This window comes from Triturus cristatus, chromosome 2_2 (genome assembly GCF_964204655.1).
Source record: "Triturus cristatus chromosome 2_2, aTriCri1.1, whole genome shotgun sequence".
NCBI lineage: Eukaryota > Metazoa > Chordata > Amphibia > Caudata > Salamandridae > Triturus > Triturus cristatus.
In genome coordinates, this window is record NC_140582.1 from 1,256,092,240 (window position 1) to 1,256,111,105 (window position 18,866).

The following is an 18,866-nucleotide window of genomic DNA, read 5'->3' on the forward strand; positions in this document are numbered from 1 at the left end:
GATTCCTGAAGGCCAGCATGTAACTATATACATTCTGGCGAGGTTTCCTTGGAGATTGCTCCCAGCCTTCCTTGACCAGACTTAGAGGTCCTCTCACTGGGTGGCCATACAGGAGCTCAAAGGGGCTGAACCCTAGAGACTTCTGTGGCACCTCACGGTACGCAAAGAGAAGGCATGGCAAGAGGACGTCCCACTTATGCCTCCTGGGTTCTTCCAGACCCATTATCATGCCCTTGAGGGTACGGTTGAATCTCTCAACCAACCCATTTCCTTGGGGGTGGTAAGGTGTGGTGAACTTGTAGGTTACACCACACTCTTGCCAAAGGGATTTCATATACTTGGATATGAAATTTGTATCTCGGTCAGACACCACCTCTAGAGGGAATCCCACTCTGGAGAAAATTCCCATCAGTGCATGTCCCACCACCGGGGCCGTCACTGTCCTCAGAGGGATGGCTTCCGGGTACCGGGTGGCATGGTCCACCAGTACCAGGATAAACCTGTTGCCCATGGCTGTCCTGGGGTCCAGTGGCCCCACAATGTCAAACCCCACTCGCTGGAATGGGGTACCGACCACAGGGAAGGGCTGGAGAGGAGCCTTCTGCTTCCTCCCACTCTTTCCACTTGCCTGGCAAGTCTGACAGGTCCTGCAGTGAGTGTCTAAACTCCTGCGCATTTGAGACCAATAAAAGTGGGTGACAAGTCTTTCAAAGGTCTTGTCCTGCCCCAAATGTCCTGCCAATGGCACATCGTGAGCCAGCCCCAGTAGGAAGGCTCTGAGGTCCTGGGGTACCACCAGTGCACGGGCTGACCCAGGCTCAGCAACCTTAGGCTCTGTATATAGGAGGTCGTTCTCCCAGGAAATGAAATGTGACCCAGCCTGATCACCTGCGGCCTGGTCTGCAGCCTGCTGCCGCATACCCACGAGAGAAGGGCATTCTTTATGTGCCTTACAAAAGTCCTCCCTGGAGGGGCCTCCTTCCTGCTGCCAATGGGTCAGCTCCGGCAGGTCCCCCAGTTCCGCTATCTGTTCCCCTGTAGGCTCCAGGGCATCCCTCTCAAGGTCTGCTTCCTCCTGGACCGTGGGAACTTCAGGGGCCGGTTTCCCGCGCCCCCTGCTCCTTCTCTCTAAGGCCAGTTCCTGGGCCTCTTGAGTACCTCTACTTGCTGCCATGGACCGTGTGGTGGCACACGCCCAATCCGGCATACCCAACATCTCCAGGTGAGCATTCCGCTCCACCTTAGCCCAAGGTGAGCTCTCCAAATCGTTCCCTAACACACAGTCTACAGGCATGGCGGGCCTCACAGCTACCTGAAGAGTACCAGAGCCCCCCCCCCCCCCACTCAAAGGGAACCTGAGCCACCTTGCAGTGACTCTCTGTGTTGTCAGCGGCAACAACTGGATAGAATGCTCCTGGGGCAACCTGCTCTTGAGACACCAGGGTACACTGGACAGCTGTCACACTGGCTCCTGTATCTCTCAGAGCTTCCACTCTACGGCCATTGATGGTCACCCACTGCCTGTATTTCTTAGTGTTATCAGGCAGCTGGGTTTGGGGGACCATCTCACAGTCTCCTAATGAGACAAGGGACATCTCTGCGGGACCCCCCCCACCTTGGACTGCCCTCTCCTCCCCCAAGGCTACACTAGCCATCTGCCGGGGTGGAGCACCAGTGGGTGCTGGTTTACCATAGGAAGGACACTTTACATCAGAGGCAAAATGCCCTATGTTACCACATCTGTAACATTTGATGGGCCCCTTCTGAACAGGAGGACCTGTCGGGGCCCCGGTCGGTTTCGGGGGTGGGGGAGACTGAGAACCTTTCCCTTGGTTCCCTTGGGGAATACTTTGGGGCCTTTTTGGAAACTCCCTCTGGTTACCCCTGTCCCCCCCACTCTTCTGTTGGGGACCCTGCCCACCTTTGGCGGAATCCCCCACGTGACCCATGTGGACCCTGGTACTGACCCAGCGGTCCGCCTCCTCAGCAAGCTTTCTAGGGTTAGTCAGCCTACTATCAATCAGGTGCTGGCGTAGCTCAGGAAAACAATTACTGGACAAGTGCTCCCAGGCCATTAAATCAAGAAGCCCTTGAAAATCATCAACCTTGCTTCCCTTCACCCAACCATCCAGTGCTCTGCAAAAAAAAGTTACATACTCCACATACGTACTGTTAGGAATCTTGGTGCAACCCTTGAACCTTTGCCTATACAACTCAGGGGTCAACCCATACCTAGTTATCAATGCGGCCTTCATATGGGGATAAGAATTATAAACATCTGAAGGTAAGTCTAGCAGTGTGTCCCGCCCCTCACTAAGGAACCGTCCCCACAACCCCGCTCCCCAATGTTTCTCAGGGACCCAGTGGGAAGACATGGCTACCTCATAGACCTTGAACCACTGCCCTATGTCATCATTCTTAAAATATTCCTTTACCACATCCTTGGGTATGTACACCCTTATTCTGCCTGCACTGACGGTGTGCTGCTACCAGAGGGAGTAGACTCTAAACTTTTAGCTTTCAGATCTAATTCCCTCAACTTCATTTCATGCTCCATTTGGATTCTTCTTTCTTCCAGAGCCAGCTTTTTGCTTTCCAGCTCCAGTTGCCCATTCAATTTAAGTTTTGCCATCTCCATTTCATGCATCCTGGTTTCTTTTCTGTCTGCCAACTCTCCTGGCGACAGGCCTCTGCCAAAGCTCTGGACGCTTTCTGCTGGTTCAACAACTACCACATCTCCAGGTGCCCTTGACTCAATCCAGGCCCTCAGCGCCTTGAGTAGATCTGCCTTGAGCTTACATCCAACAATGGGGACTTTGAAATTTTTACAGAAGCCCTTCAGCTGGGCCTTGGTGTAGCTCTCTAGTCTCTTCTCTTCCCATTCAACATCCTCAATTTCAGAGACGACAGATGCTGCTCTCTCCACAATGACTGAATTAGGCATGATTTCTTCAGACAATGGCGATTTCAAGCAAAACGAAAATTAAAAAGTATGCAGTTGCGCTATTGGTCTGCTTTCACTATGTGGCGTTCACCAATCACTGTATATGTATCACAAATGCAAATTCGTAAATCCTCACCGCTGACCACCAATGTTAGAATCCGGGTTCTCTGGTTGGCACAGGTAGGTACTTGTGTCAAGCAGGGAACCTTTCCTCTAGTCAGGGTAAGGGGGTGTACACTCTAATAATAACCCCTGCTCACCCTCTAGGTAGCTTGGCGCGAGCAGACAAGGCGTTATCTCAGGCGTAATGGTTGAGCATTTGTGAACACACACACAGTAAGTCAGCGACAACCCCACAAATGGACTCCACACTGGGATATATGCAAAAATAGTACTTTATATATAGATTCAGGTTTAGCAAAAGACCAGATAGCGTTTAACTGGCCCACAATACTTGGTAGCAAAAGAGTTCTTTACTTTAGCGTAGCGTCAGGGTTCTGTGCGCTTCGTTCCCTCTGTGCGCTTCATACGCGTTAACAAGAGGCTTGGGGAACGGGTCTTACATGCACTGTAGGCGCTCCGGACTGGACCGTACACCCTACGGTGCGAACAGGCACAGTACCTTTGTCTAGGGTGAGGTCGTCACGAAGGTTGCGCGGGCATCAAGCGCGGCGTATGGTGCGTTGTCCTCCTGGGCATTGCGTACTACTGTACGTTAGACCTTGGGTGTGCAGGGCTCAGGGGACGGTGCGTAGATATGGTGCTTACAGCTCGTCACGGCATTCGTGCCGTACCGTGAGATCGGCAATCTTGGGTCGAAGCGCTGGATACAAATAACCGTACGCTCCGCACAGGAGAGACGTACGCGACCACCACACGCGCCGCAACATTCCCGAAAGCTGGGGACGGAGCGTACGCTGGCAGTACGGTTCGTAGGGGGGTAGAAGCAGTACAGGTTGCAGTCCTTCCGTTACGGTGCGAGCTACGGCTCGTAGGGGGCCAGATAGTCACGTTGCTCAGGCCGGATGGTACCTTCCTTTGCGGTGCGAGCTACGGCTCGTAGGGCCTTAGTCACTTTGTTCGGCCCGGACAGCGGGTGCAGGCTTCCAGGGGGATTACGCTTCAATCGGTGAAGCGTAGACAGCAGTTCTCTTCCAGATCACAGGGAAAACGGTCCGTTTTCCAGCGCTCTCTCACGGCGGTGAAGTCCACTGGTCCTGGGATTTCGTTCATGGGGCAAGCTCACTCACAAGCCCTTGGAGATCTTTTAGCACAAGTCAAATAAAAGTTTCTTCGGTCTTTTCTTCCTCTTCTTCAGCAGCAAGGCAACCACTGCAGGCCAATCCCCCAGGTCAGGGACAGTACTCCTCCATGCAGCTTTCCCGGTTCCTCCTCGTCGGACAGAGGTTTCTTCTTGGCAGGACAGGATCTAGTTTCTTAGGAGCAGGGCTCCTACATTTATACCACAAATCTTTTGTTCTCCCAGGCCAGGGGGGCCCTTGCCTAGTTCAGTCCAGTTCTGGAGCACTTTGTTGATGCGATGCAGGCTTCTTCTTTCAGGGTGCAGGGCAGAGCCATCAGACGCTCCACAGGGGGTGGAGCCGGCATTGTGGTGGCAGAGCACAGCCCTATTCAGAGTCCAGGTGTACTCCTCCCACACATCTATAGGTCAATATTTCTATTCACCACCAGGCTACCTAGCCCTGCCCATCTGGGTTTCCCCAGCCCTGTAACTCACACAAGCCAGACAGCAGATACACATCACGCAGAGGCGGGCTGAAATAGTTAGGCAAGCAAATGCCAACTTTCTAAAAGTGGCATTTGCAAACGCAGAATATTAAAATAAACCTTGCTAAAAGATGTACCTTATTATTCAGAGTTCAGGCATACTAAACTCGATTTTCTACCATGTTCCCTGGGCCTGTTAGGATCATAGGATGTAACAATTCTAACAGCCCATTCTGGCCTATGAGAACAGGGTAGCCTTACAATAGTGAAAAACGAAAATGGCTGTAATTCACTATTAGGACATGCCACACACATCAGGGCTTGTCCTACCTTATGCTTACAATGCACCCTGCCCTTGGGCCTACCATAGGGGTGACTAATATGAAGTTAAGGGAAGGTTTAGGGACTGGCAAGTGGGTGCACTTGAGCAGTCAGCATGACAGTACCAGACTGCACGCAGGTTCTGCAATGGCAGACCTTAGACATTTTTTACCAGGCCGCGTCTGTGGGTGGCACAACCAGTGCTGCGAGCCCACCAGCGGCATTTGTATTTACACGCCCCGGGTACTCCTGGTGCACTTTACTGGGGCCTGACAGTAAACCAAATAAGCCAATCATGGAATCCATCCAACATATGCTTTTTACCTAGGGAGCACTTGCACTGTGGCACTGCTTGGCAGTGGCACAGCGCTCTGAGCGGCCAACACCATAAAAACACAGGAGGCACAGCGACAAAAATGTGGAAGGGAGACTCACGCCAAGGTGCCAGGTCTAACAGTGCATAATGTAGTTCATGTTACAGGCTGATGCTAAGTACAGTGATTACCAGTGGTTACTGGTTGTACGTTTATGATCTGTTTTACTTTTACTAAGTTCGCTTTGTGATGGTTCTGACAGTGTTCCAGTGGGCCCTGTCAGTTGTATATAATCCCTTGTAGATATGACCTAGTGCCAGGTGGCACCATATATAATATGTGTTTACTATTCTAATGTGTTATGATAATACAAAGGCTATTTTTATATATAACCTTGTGTGGAGTTCCTTTTGTAGTGTACCTGGGTTGTTCTTGCTGGGTGCGCGCGCAAATGCTTTACACATGGCCTCCGGGATAAGCCTGACTGCTCGTACCAAGCTACCAAGGGGGTGAGCAGGGGTTATCTTTGGCGTGTAACTCCCTTGCCCTGACTAGAGTGGTGGTCTCTGCTTGGCTTTGGCGCAAGCATTAGCCAACCAGAGATGCCATTTCTAACATTGGTGGCAGTGGTGGGATAGGACTTGCGTTTGCTCAATACCACAGTGACAACTGACTGCACTACAAGCTCTGCATTTTAGATAGTCACATGATGGAGATTATTGTTTTTGAGTTTGTTTTAAGTGTCATTTCTTTTTTAAATGTGTTTTATGTTGCACTATGAGTTGCGTGTCCTGCCAAGGACAGAAACCAGAGAATCTGGAGGAGTGACTGCCCTTGTGCAGACTGCTAATTCTTGGGTTGGCCTAAAGCTGAGGAAGTTTTGTACTGCCCTTGTGTAGACTGGTATTTATGGGGTTGGCCTGCAGCGCAAGCTAAAGGAGTTGTTACTGCCCCTGTACTGTCTGCTATTTCTAGGGTTGGCCTACAGTGGAAACTTAATTGGCATGGAGTAACTAGCTCGGGAGGGTAGATCATCCCCTAAGTGCAGTGGTAGTTTTCTGGAATCCCCAGTAAGGGTGGGATCCAGTGGTGGCAGCAATATGAAGTTCAGTGCAGGAAGTCCCATTCCCAGTTCCCAGAGTATGGTACCTGGTTCCCAGTTAAGAGGGATGCAGGTTGTGCTTCAGGGGCAGTAAGATGCTGTCTCACCAGTCTTGTGGGGGGGAGTGTGGATGAATGTTGTGATGCACTGGACGTTTGGGTGATTGGTTAGCACGGTAAATGGTGTTAAAGGGCTCTTCAATCTGTGTTGTCAGAGAGGATTTGCCCCGTAATTGTGTGTGTGTAAGTTCTTTGATTCTAGGGAGCTTGCATTGGGGAGGGATACTAGAAGAATGTGTCGCGTTCGTTTGGCAGAAACGAGGACACCGAACTCTCAGCAGGCATCCTCCTTCATATCGACACTTCAGAGGCCCGTGAATGCATGCGGGGTGAGTGGCTGGCCACTAGAGGGCTGTTCAACACTTCCCAGACTCGTGAACGGCACCGGGCCGGAAGTCGGCGCCGGCGCTCTGACACCACGCCACTACAAAGCCCCTCCTCATCCGAGGATCGGGGCTTGTCAAACTTTCCCAAACGAAGACACGGAAGGATTCAGCGCTTTCTCCTGAGCGTGTATCGCTACGAGAATCGAAGTACCGTCTGCACGGAGATATTAACCCCCGAGGTCCTGTACCCTTTTTTGCCGTCTGACAAGCCCCGCAGCGGAGACTCGGCCAGCGGATGGTATTCCCCGCAGGAGTGCCGTGCCTCCGCGTTTCCTGGTAATGGGAGCTTCGTTGGCGCAACCAGGGATACCTCCCGTTCTAAAACCCTCGAAAGACCAGAGTCTCTTCAGTGAAGGTAACTGAGGAGAAGTCGGACCCAGTTCTGTTCCGGCTACCGCAACACGACCTCCAAACACTATTCAGGTATTTAGGTGGCACAAACTACGAGAATTGCGCTTGGAGGTTAATACCCATGTGAAGGCAACAGGGTTGTTTTTCCTTTTGGCCGTTTTCCGATGATTTTGGTGTGCTATCACCTCATTCTACTACTGGGGGAAACTTTACTCATTACTGGTAGTGGTATGCTACTCCCCTACAGGGCGGCCATGCTTGAATGATTGCCCTATGGTGGAGTCTTCGTATTAATTGCTGATGTGACACCTGTGAGTATAATTACTACGCTTTGTTGTTCAAAGGAGGAATTCTCAGCATCCCGTTCATTAACTCCCTTTCTCTTGTATTCCCCTCCTCTGCAGATTGCTTCTGCTGTTCCCCTCCACGTCCATCCTGGTGCTGGTCGAACTGACAAGGACGTTGATACAGAAGTGTTTATTGTTTTATCCCTTTCCCTTGTTCCCCGTGGTGCGTCCTTTTCATAGGGGTGTTTGTTCCGCCCTGTGTGGGGTTGCATCAAGGGGAGTAAGGGGACATTCTGCATGCCATCGTTCCTGCTGACTCTCTCCCGAGGTTAGTGGCCACTGTCTCATATTGCTACTGACATCGTGACAGAATGGTGCAGGTGTCTTCCAACCCAGAGTGCTGGAAGTGGTTCAAAGTAGCCCAGCTAGGTACCCTTATAGTGAGGAGGTTGTAGGGACTCGCATCCTGTCTCGCAGGAGAAGGAGTGAGATTGGGCTGTGTCCCGAAGTGCCCGCACCTCAGTCTCCAGTACTGGAGGGTTCTTAGAGGGAACACCAGGTAGGGAGCTTAGTCTGTCCTGTGGGGCCGTTCTTTGAGGGGGATCTTCCTTGTTAGGTGAGCTGGGAGTGTCTGTAATCGGGCCTCCATCAGTTCTGGTGTCTAGGTGGAGGGTGCAGAAGCCCAGTTTGATGGGTGAGAGGGGGAAAGAGTCCCAAGTGGAAGAACCATTGAGTCAGTGGCCAGCCAGAACGGCTGAGCCTTATAGGATTGGCCATGGTCAAGCCACTTCTGTCCTGGGGCATCTTCACGCACTGTCAGAGGGACAGGAGGTCGTGAGCTCTGCGCCAAGCAGACCGTCACACAACACATTAGGTATGTGTCCCCCTCAGGAAGTCCTGGTTCGCCGGGCATCTGACCAAAGGGTAGCGTCCCTGGGTTGGGGAGCCAGGAGCAGGTGTTTCCTGACATGGACGGCAGGGCGACTGTAATCAGTGTCCTGGCTGGTTTGCCTTCTTGGGGTACCCCTGTAAACACAGGTGGGGCCCATCTCACGTGAAGAGACCCTGTGTTTCCCAGAAGGGGTGGTGCAGGCCTAGCCGGGACCTTTACTACCTGTGGTAGTACTACCCTGAGAGCAGGTGGGGCCCATCTTAAGTGAAGGGACCCTGCTCTACAGTGGGACGGTGCAGAACTCTGGAAGGGGGTGCAGAGGGAGGACAGCCTCGCATCTGACCCCGGTGCATCTGGTGAATGTGGATCCCAGGTGGTAGACCAGTTGATGGAGAGAGGTCCTGAACTGGTGGGAGAGTTGTGTTCTGGTGGGTGCTTCCCCTGGGAGGGCGCGGAACCCCAGAAGTAGAGGTAGGGTGAGGAGACTCTTCGCCCGTGACCTCTGGTCAGCCTGAGGGTGCAGACCCTAGGTTGAAGGATCCGTGGTAGTTTGGAACTAACACTGAAAAGAAGAGTGGAGATTGGCTATTATGTGCCAGGGGTTACTGCCCCCCACTCTGTGGATTGGCAAGGACCAGTGGTATCTGGATGGCCTAGGGCCTGGTCCTGGCTGTGGACAACTAGGGAGTACCAGTGGGGTAGCCTAGTTGGGCCTGAGAGTTTTTTTCTCAGAAGGAACCACGTTGGTTCAGGGTGGCGTAGAACCGGGGGGTGTCCCTACAGTGTGGGCCCGCGTCCGTGTTCTATCGCCCCAAGCAGGGAAGCCCATCACAGTGGTGATTGGTCTGCCCTTCGTTTTGGCTGGAAGGGGGTTGTGTTGGACTTGGCCCTTTTTGGCAGGTTCTCCTCTGAACTTTTTGCCTTAAGCTCTGACATAGTGGTAGTAATTTTAGGCCTCTGGGCACTTTAGCACTGTGGGCCAGTGTAAAGTGTGTGCGCGCTCTGAATGCGTGGGGTGAGATTGGCCTGCCCTCCCATAGGAATGCATGGGGGATATGTGTGTCCATGGTAATTCCTGGTATGAGAGGAGTGCAGGGGCGAGTTTAGTATGTATGAACTCGTGTGGATAAATGCTGCGCAATGGTGTGTGCAGATTTATGGTGACTGGTGGAGAAATTTGACATTTCTGTGTACTGTGTGTCTGCCTGCCTGATGTGAATTGCATGTCTGGCTTGTGATTGACAGGAGCTGAGAGGTGTGGGTGGCTCCAGGAGACAAGGGAAGTCTGCCCAGTGGTGAATAGAGAGATCTGCATGCAGATGGGAGGGAGGAGTTGCACCTGGGACCTGAATAGGGCTGTGCCTTCCCTCCACAATGCCGGCTCTGCCCCCTGTGGTTCGCCTGATCCCTGAGCCCCCACCTGACAAAGGAGAGAGGAGCTGAGCAAAACAAAGTGCTCCAAAGCTCCTCTAAACCAGTTCTAACTGGTATCCCCCAAGCCCTGTGCTGTGACACAAAGGGATTTAGTAGTATAAATATAGGGGCTGTGACCCCATGAAAATGTTCAGTGTTCCTGTTCTGTTCCTGACCGAGGGGGGCTTGCTGCTGTTGGGGCCCAAGAGGGACCGCCATGGGGGCTGCCTCCCTGCTAGAGGGCCCCGTGTGCTGGCCCCTGGGCCCTGCATTGCCCCTTGATGCCTGAAAGGACTTTTGGGACCCCTTTTGCCTTGCTTGTGATCCTCCAGGACCTTGGAGGAGCTTGCGCTGCATCTAGCGCCTTGGGAGCACTGTGTGCTGATGCCTTTTGATGCCCTTTGATTGCATCTGGCGCCTGGGGAGCGCTGCATTTGATTTTTATCCCAGGAGGAGCGCGTGGGCTCCGCAGCGCTCAGCTGCCGCCTTTGGTTCTAGAGGGATTCCTCCGTCCAGCCTTTAGCGGGAGCCCACCCCGCATTATGCCTCTTTAAATACAGCGGGTGCCCACCACGCGTTTGGAGCTTGATTGCGGGTGCCCACCCCGTGTTTTGATTATTTTTGAATGGCAGGTGCCCACCCCGTATTATGGTGCTTTGTAGAGAGAGCGGGTGCCTACCTCGCATTCACCGAAGGAATCACCGCTACGGCCCGGGAAGAGGAGCGCCGGAAGCAGAAGTCCGGCCATCCGCCTGGTTGTGGGCGGGGCCGGCAACGCGAGCCAGAGCATCGCGGGCTCCACTACTGCTTCCCCTGGACAGGGAGAAGCCGCGCATAGCCTCGCGGGCTCTTTCCTGCAGGACCCAGTCCTCGGTGTTGCCGGTGTGCGGGGCTCTCATAGTGAGGAGAGAGCCCCGTGGATTCCCTGCGCCAGTCTGAGAGGAGTCCCGGGTCCGGAGAGGGGACCCGGGTGAAGAGGAGACCGGGAGAGGCACCAGTGAGTCTCGGTAAGTGGGGGCTCGAGTTTTGTGGTGCCAATCGAGGGCCAGTGTACAGAGCCCCTCTCCTGAGCGGCCCTGCCTGACAAGGGGCCGCTCCAGCGATGCCGGGCATGTTTGATTTAAAAGCCCCTTGGCAGATTTGGTGATAAAGGGCCCAGGGGGGCCTGTTCTTTCCCCCCATGTGGCCATTGGTCTACAGCTGCCCCGTTTTGCTAGAGGGCAGCTGCAACGTCCGTAGGGTATGTTGGTCCCCAGATCGGAGCACATTGTCGTGCTCGTGTTCCTGCCAGTTTGGGCATATTTGTTTTGCAGGGCACAGTCGGTGCCAGTGCCCCTCATTTGGGATTCACAGCTGCCCAGCAAGTAGTGGGCAGCTGCATCGTTTTGGCCCTCAGTTGATACTCCCAGGTGCCCAGCAAGTAGTGGGCAGCTGCAACGTTTAGGACTGCGCAGAGTGCACACCCTTGACTTCCGCTGCCTTGGCAGCGCGCCCTGACTGTTGGACATAGGGCATTTGAGCCCCTTTTGAGATGGCCAGTTGGCCAGGGGGACTATTAGGTTTGTAGGGCACCAGGTCCTGATGTGATTTATAGGGTGCTAGGAAATGTAATGTATGTAGTATGATTTACGCACCCTGTTCTATACCTCTAAATGTGGTTCTTATGATGAGGAGGTTGTTTTGCATGTTATGGTTTATGCTAGTGAGATTATGTTTCACTGTGTGATTTATGCCCCTAATGTGAGTTATGCTTAGGAGGTTAGGGTCTAATGTGTTTAGACTTATGAGAGGATTGCATAATGTGTTTATGCTGGTGAGGTTGGCGCAGAATGTAATTCGCACCTGATGTGATACTGTGCATAATGTAGTTTATGTTACAGGCTGATGCTAAGTACAGTGATTACCAGTGGTTACTGGTTGTACGTTTATGATCTGTTTTACTTTCACTAAGTTCGCTTTGTGATGGTTCTGACAGTGGTCCAGGGGGCCCTGTCAGGTGTATATAATTCCTTGTAGATATGACCTAGTGCCAGGTGGCACCATGTATAATATGTCTTTACTATTCTAATGTGTTATGATAATACAAAGGCTATTTTTATGTATAACCTTGTGTGGAGTTCCTTTTGTAGTGTGCCTGGGGTGTTGTTGCTGTGTGCGTGCGCAAATGCTTTACACATTGCCTCCAGGATAAGCCTGACTGCTCGTGCCAAGCTACCAAGAGGGTGAGCAGGGGTTATCTTTGGCGTGTAACTCCCTTGCCCTGACTAGAGTGGGGGTCTCTGCCTGGCTTTGGCGCCAGCCTTAGACAACCAGAGATGACATTTCTAACAACCACATAAGTGCAATCCCCACATCTGTCTCCCTCAATGCAAGCATCGGTGTGTTTCCCACATCTGTCTCCCTCACTGCCAGCATCAGCGCGTTCCCCACATCTGTCTCCCTCACAGTCAGCATCAGCGCGTTCCCCACATCCGTCTCCCTCACTGCCAGCATCAGTGCATTCCCCACATCTGTCTCCCTTACTGCAAGTATCAGTGCGTTCCCCACATCGGTCTCCCTCCCTGCCAACGTCACTGCTTTCCCCACATCTGTCTCCCTCACTGCCAGCATCAGTGCGTTCCTCACATCTGTCTCCCTCACTGCCAGCATCAGTGCGTTCCTCACATCTGTCTCCCTCACTGCCAGCATCAGTGCATTTCCCACATCTGTCTCCCTTACTGCAAGTATCAGTGCGTTCCCCACATCGGTCTCCCTCCCTGCCAAAGTCACTGCTTTGCCCACATCTGTCTCCCTCACTGCCAGCATCAGCGCGTTCCCCACATCTGTGTCCCTCACTGCCAGCATCAGTGCGTTCCCCACATCTGTCTCCCTCACTGCCAGCATGGATCTGAGGAGAGCCAGGTTAAACAATGGGGGTGTCGTGATGAAGCTGAAGGGAGAAAGGGTAAACACTGAGGGTGAAATTATGGTGCTGAGGAGAGCTAGGGTAAACATTGGGGGTGACATCATGGAGCTGAGGGGAGCCAGGGTAAGCAGTGGGGGTGAAGTGATGGAGCTGAGGATAGCCAGTGTAAGCATTGGGGGCGAAGTGATGGAGGTGAGGGGAGCCAGGGTAAATACTGGGGGTGACGTCATGGAGCTGAGGGGAGCCAGGGTAAGCATTAGGGGTGAAGTGGTGGAGCTGAGGAGAGCCATGGTAAATACTGGGGGTGACGTCATGGAGCTGAGGAGAGCTAGGGTAAACACTGAGGGTGAAATTATGAAGCTAAGGGGAGCCAGGGTAAACACTGGGGTGACATGATGGAGCTGAGGAGAGCCAGGGTAAATACTGGGGGTGAAGTGATGGAGCTGAGGAGAGCCAGGGTAAACACTGCGGGTGAAATTATGAAGCTGAGGAGAGCCAGGGTAAATACTGGGGGTGATGTCATGGAGCTGAGGAGAGCCAGGGTAAATACTGGGGGTGACGTCATGGAGCTGAGGGGTGCCAGTGTAAGCATTGGGGGTGAAGTGATGGAGGTGAGGGGAGAAAGGATAAACAATGGGGGTGAAGTGATGGAGCTGAGGGGAGCCAGGGTGAACACTGAGGGTGACGTCAGGGAGCTGAGGAGAGCCAGGGTGAACACTGAGGGTGACGTCAGGGAGCTGAGGAGAGCTAGGCTAAACACTGGGGGTGACGTCATGGAGCTGAGGATAGCCAGGGTAAACACCGGGGGTTGAGTGATGGAGCTGAGGGGAGCCGGGGTATACACTGGGGTGACGTCATGGAGCTGAGGAAAGCCAGGGTAAACACCAGGGGTTGAGTGATGGAGCTGAGGGGAGCCGGGGTATACACTAGGGGTGACGTCATGGAGCTGAGGAAAGCCAGGGTAAACACTGAGGGTGAAGTGATGATGCTGACGAGAGCCAGGGTGAACACTAAGGGTTTAAGGCTTGCCAAGAGAGTGATGGAGCAGAGGAGTCTGCCAGAGAAGAGACTGGGGTCATTGAGATATGAAATGATTAGATGTGGACAGTGACAGCGCAGCAGGCCGATGATGGAGAGAAAGAAGGAAAGAGCTAGGGTCTACTGGTGGAAAGGGGAAGTGACTGGGTAGTGGGGTAGATGGTGGATAGTAAAAGAGAAAAAGTAATGATAGCCACAGTACTGGTGAAAGAAGAGACGTTCTAGAATGGAAGGAATACGGGGCCCATCTCAGTTGACTAGTAAACCTTGTTATGTTATGTTTATTTGTATAGGGCAGAACGCATCCGGGAGGGTTTGTATAGGGCAGATCGCACCCAAGAGGGATTGTAAAGGGCAGAACGCACCCGCGAGGTTTTGTTTAGGACACAATGCACCCGCGAGGGTTTGTATAGTGCACAATGTACCCACTGGGGTATGTATAGGGTACAAAGCACCTGAGAGGGTTTGTATAGGGCACAATGCACCCGTGAGGGTTTGTATAGGGCACAACGCACCCGGGAGGGTTTGTATAGGGCACAACGCACCCGAGAGGGTTTGTATAGGGCACAACGCACCAGCGAGGATACCCTGACGCTGAAGCAGGATCTGTATGGGCAGCCAGGGTCTGGGCGAGGTGAAGAGCCAGGTCATTACGTCTGTTGTACTTTTAACTTTGTTTTTACCAGTCTATTCATCTTAGACTGTATCTTTTTTAATGCCATCACCTTATGTCTTTTTATGTTCACAATAGAATAGTCGCTGTGGACTAAAACCTTTACAAATGTAACTAAACCTGCAAATTTCTCTCATACTGCTACACCTGCGGTTCAGGTAAAAAGTTTTTTTTAAGTCAGGATTGAAAAGAGCATATCACCATCTTTGTTTCCTGTACCTCTGGTTAGGTTTTGATTCCCAGCAGTGAACTGGTAAAAGACGCTTTACCAGATGCATAGTTTAAAGTGCAGGGACGGGCTGCTTTGTGGTGTCTGTCTACACAATGGTCACAAACATTTTGAATCTAGAAACCAAGAAATGGTGTAAGACCATCTCCCTAAGTTACTACTAGAAATTAAAACAAATGGAACTCAAGCCTATGTTTCGCTGGATGTTGACTAGCCAGTGTGGCAGTGCCTGCACCGCTCTCACCTCCCCATCTGTTCTGTGTGAAGTAAACAAGGCTCGATCCTGGGCGTCCAATATTGAACTTCGATTGAGTCTGCTCTGCCTTGTGTGTATTTACAGATGAATCCTTCTCTAGGACAATCACATTCACTGCCCCAGTACGGCTGGCCTCAAGGGGTTCGTGTCAAGTTAGTGTTTGTTTCACATACAGGAAATACAAACAATTAAGATTATTATGAAGCCACAGCTTACTTGAATAATGCTCAGCATTATCTCTTAAATTTGCTGCAACTGCGCGTCGTTATTCATTGTCTCCCTGGAGTTCATATGTTGGTCATGGAAGTTGTCCTCTTAACCTCGGCTGATTAATCACAATCACTGCATTGGCTCCTTTATTTGTTCTTCGCTTGGTCCACGTCAGATTGCGCCTCCATTTCACCGCAAGACGCCTTGGCCTGAGATCTCTTACGTCATTGACATACCTGGAAGATGCTCTCTTATTACTACATCCGTTTTTCTGGCAAAGATCCTTTCATAAAAACTCAAGTAGGGAGACATCTTGTTACAGTTTTTGCTTTCTGTAATTCTTGATAAATTGCTGTCCCACTGTCTGCTGTAATGTATAATGTTTACATAGTTTACAACACATGTGAAGAGCTACCGTCTTGTGTTTCCATTCTTTTGTTGTACGCATTAGACGTCAAGAAACCAGGTGTTTGAAAGTTTCCTCTGTGTATCTGCTGATGGGCCCTTAAGTCTGCACCCCAATAAAAGCTATCCCCACACTCATTGCACCTGAATGCTTTTTCTCTTGTGTACTTTTGATGATGGCATTTTTCAGCTGACGGGCTACAGAAACGTACCCCGCATTCATTACATGAATATGTTCGCTGATGGGATCTGAGGTGTGACGTTTGTGGGAAACGAAGTCCACATTCGCTGCACACATATGGTTTTTCTCCCGTGTGTATTCGTTGGTGGGCCCTTAGGTATGATGACTGATTGAAACTTTTCCCACAATCACTGCACATGTATGGTTTTTCTCCTGTATGCGTTTGTTGATGTATCAAAAGGCCCGACGATCTCATAAAACTTTTCCCACATTCACCACAACTGAATGGTTTTTCACCTGTATGCGTTTGTTGATGAATCCGAAGGAATGAGAGCCTCTTATAACTCTTCCCACATTCACTACATGTGTGTGGTTTTTCTGCGGTATGTGTTCCTTGATGGGCCTTTAAGATCGATGACTGACTAAAGCTCTTTCCACACTCAATGCATCTATAAGGTTTTTCTCCAGTGTGCGTTCGCTGATGGCGGATTAGGGCTGGCGACTGAGTGAAACACATGCCACATTCAATGCACTTATATGGTTTTTCTCCTGTGTGCATTCGCTGATGGCGACTTAGGTCTGATGACTGAATGAAGCTCATTCCACATTCAGTGCAAGTGTATGGTTTTTCTCCTGTGTGTAATAGGGAATGTCTCTTTAGTTGTGATTGATTAAAGCTCTTCCCACATTCACGGCATGAGTATGGCTTTTCTCCATCATGTATTCGACTATGGGTCTTTAGATTTGCTAATTGATTGAAACTCTTCCCACAGTCACTGCAACTGTATGGTTTTTCTCCTGTGTGTGTTCGTAGATGACGCTTCAGCTCTGAAAATTCCCTAAAACTTACTCCACATTGGGTGCATGTGAAAGATTTTTCTGCGTGCATGAGCTGATGTCTCTTTACTTGTGATGATAAGCTGAAGCTCTTGTCACATTCGCTGCACTTGTATTGTTTTTCTCCTGTGTGGGTTTGCTCATGGATCTGAAGGGATGATGCTCTCTTAAAACATTTTCCACAATTGCTGCATTTGTACGATTTTTCAGTTATTACTAATGTCTCTGGTCTGGTTTGGCTTTCCCATGCATCCGATTGCTGTGTTTGTTGATCAACCATCATTGCTTCTGAATTAGCACCAATACCGTTGCGGTGACTGACTTTGTAGTGCCTGACAATGTGACAGTAAGATTAAACAGTCATTAAATCTTACGAAGCTCGTGACAACGGAATGGTTTCTCTGTGAGGTTTTGTGTCTCCAAGCTGTCATATTTTTGTTTATGAGAGTGTAAGGAACAAGTTTCAATGCCAAGTCGGACCATTCGAAACAGTGTCAGCACTTCACAGAGTCGCTGTTTCTTTTAAGCTGTATTGGAATGGTTTGCAATCAATTAGTTCAGCTTCTTCAGACTCTAACTGTTATGATGCGCTCAAAAAAGATTTAAAAATAGACTTACACCACAGCCTTTCTAATGCTTTAGAAAGTTAAACAGGTTATTAATCACCCATGATCTAACCATGGACCATGAGTTGTGTTTAGATGCTCGTTCGTATCCTGGAGTCCGAGGTCTTTAACTCTGGATCGTCTGAAGATGACGGAGACATCGTCCACAGTTCAGTTTGTTCTCCTCTGTTCATCAGAATAATTTTGTTCATGGATCCACTCTCTGTTGGATGTACAAAAACTTTAAATCACTAAAAGGATATAATGCATGTAGGTTATCACGGGTAAACTATATATCAACATTCTCTCTATAATACCGTCATGTTGTCTCTAATTGAAATAAAAAAAGATGTTACAAAAAATATACACTTTAAAGTCTGGTAAAATATGCAAGGAAAATATTTCTACAATGAAAGGAATTAAATAAACCAAATGCAAATATAACCACATTTAAAAAGAAACTTAACAAAACCAATGTTCTACAAGCACAGAAATAAAACCCTGGGGCCCACAGTATGTGATCACCTGAAACTGTTGAGGAGGAAATACCAGGGATGGTGTTAATGGTCCAGAGAAGGACATATGAATGAAGGAACTGCTATCACCAATAACTATGTGGATATAGCCCATACCAAGGAAGTGTGTCGAGCTGCTTGTGTATGTTTTAGGAAATTGGACTGATCCATGAGTCGTGTTAATTTTTTTAATTTACAGCATAATGTAGTGCGGTTGTGACTGTTAGGTGTAAGAATATCTACATTGCCCACTCTCCTTAGACAAGGCGCAACACAGCTAGGGGAACCTAATTTTAAGGTAGCCAAAGTTAGAAGTGAACCTAGCACAGTATGTTGTGCACTATTCAATGCTAGATCTCTAGTTAAACATTGCTGTGATTGTGCGATATTTATTGAAAGTCAGGGCTGCGACTTAATCTTTATCACTGAGACATGGACTGACGTAAGTTCTGGTCCTAGCCTGGTAGAAGCCACATCACCAGGTTTTGGTATTTACACACTGGGTCGGAAAACTGGGAAAGGTGGAGGATTAGCCATTCTTTACCGGGAGTTGATGGTTGGTTCGTTTTCTTCCTCCACTCTGTCGGTTTGCGAAGCATTATCTTTTAGCTTTCAGGTAAGTGCTCAACAAAACCTTAAGGGTATTTTAGTCTATCAACTGCCAGGCCTTCATAATCTTCTAGATGATGTGTTGGCAGCCTCCAATCTGACAGTGATGGGGGATTTTAATGTTCATCTGAAATCCACCACAGAAACAGATACGCAAACTTTCTTGACCTCATGGAGAGTTTTGGGCTCCCACAATTGGTGAAGGAACCCCCCCATAAAGCGGGTCACACCCTTGATGGGATCTTCTCTAACAATCCCCATATTTCGGTGAAAGAAATCTTACCACTCGTCTGGTCAGATCATTCGGCCATTCTATTTAATATCGGGCTAATAGAAACTGCCCCTCAAACCAAACTGGGTGGGGGCGGGTGGCAGCAAGGAACAGGTCAGTTAGAGCCTGGATTAGGATTAACCTACAGAAATTCTGAGCAAATTTAATTAGTTCACAGCCAGAGTATGGGGAAGATGTAGATAAGCATGTCAGCTCCTACAATGAATGCATGGATATAACATTTCCTGTTCAGTGCCTTTGGTCCTTGTACGCTCACGGCGCAATCCTCCTACAGCTCCTTGGTATTCAGAAACATTTAAGGAATGTATACTAAA

General features: G+C 50.1%; 1 protein-coding gene across 3 annotated transcripts in view; it reads right to left on the reverse strand.

Annotated features, from left to right (window-relative positions):
* LOC146863544 (uncharacterized) overlaps positions 1-18,866 on the reverse strand; it is a 71,364-nt gene that overhangs the window by 32,321 nt on the left and 20,177 nt on the right. Inside the window, exon 2 of one of the 3 annotated variants that reach the window (XR_014978278.1) lies at positions 14,887-17,359. Coding sequence is in view for 1 of the 3 variants with exons in the window: in XM_085643007.1 (XP_085499133.1) it covers positions 15,501-16,814 (1,314 nt within the window). In the remaining 2 variants the exon portion in view is untranslated. Of the gene's footprint in view, positions 1-14,298; positions 17,360-18,866 lie in introns of those variants that run through there. The other 2 variants (XR_014978277.1, XM_085643007.1) reach the window with 2 other exon arrangements.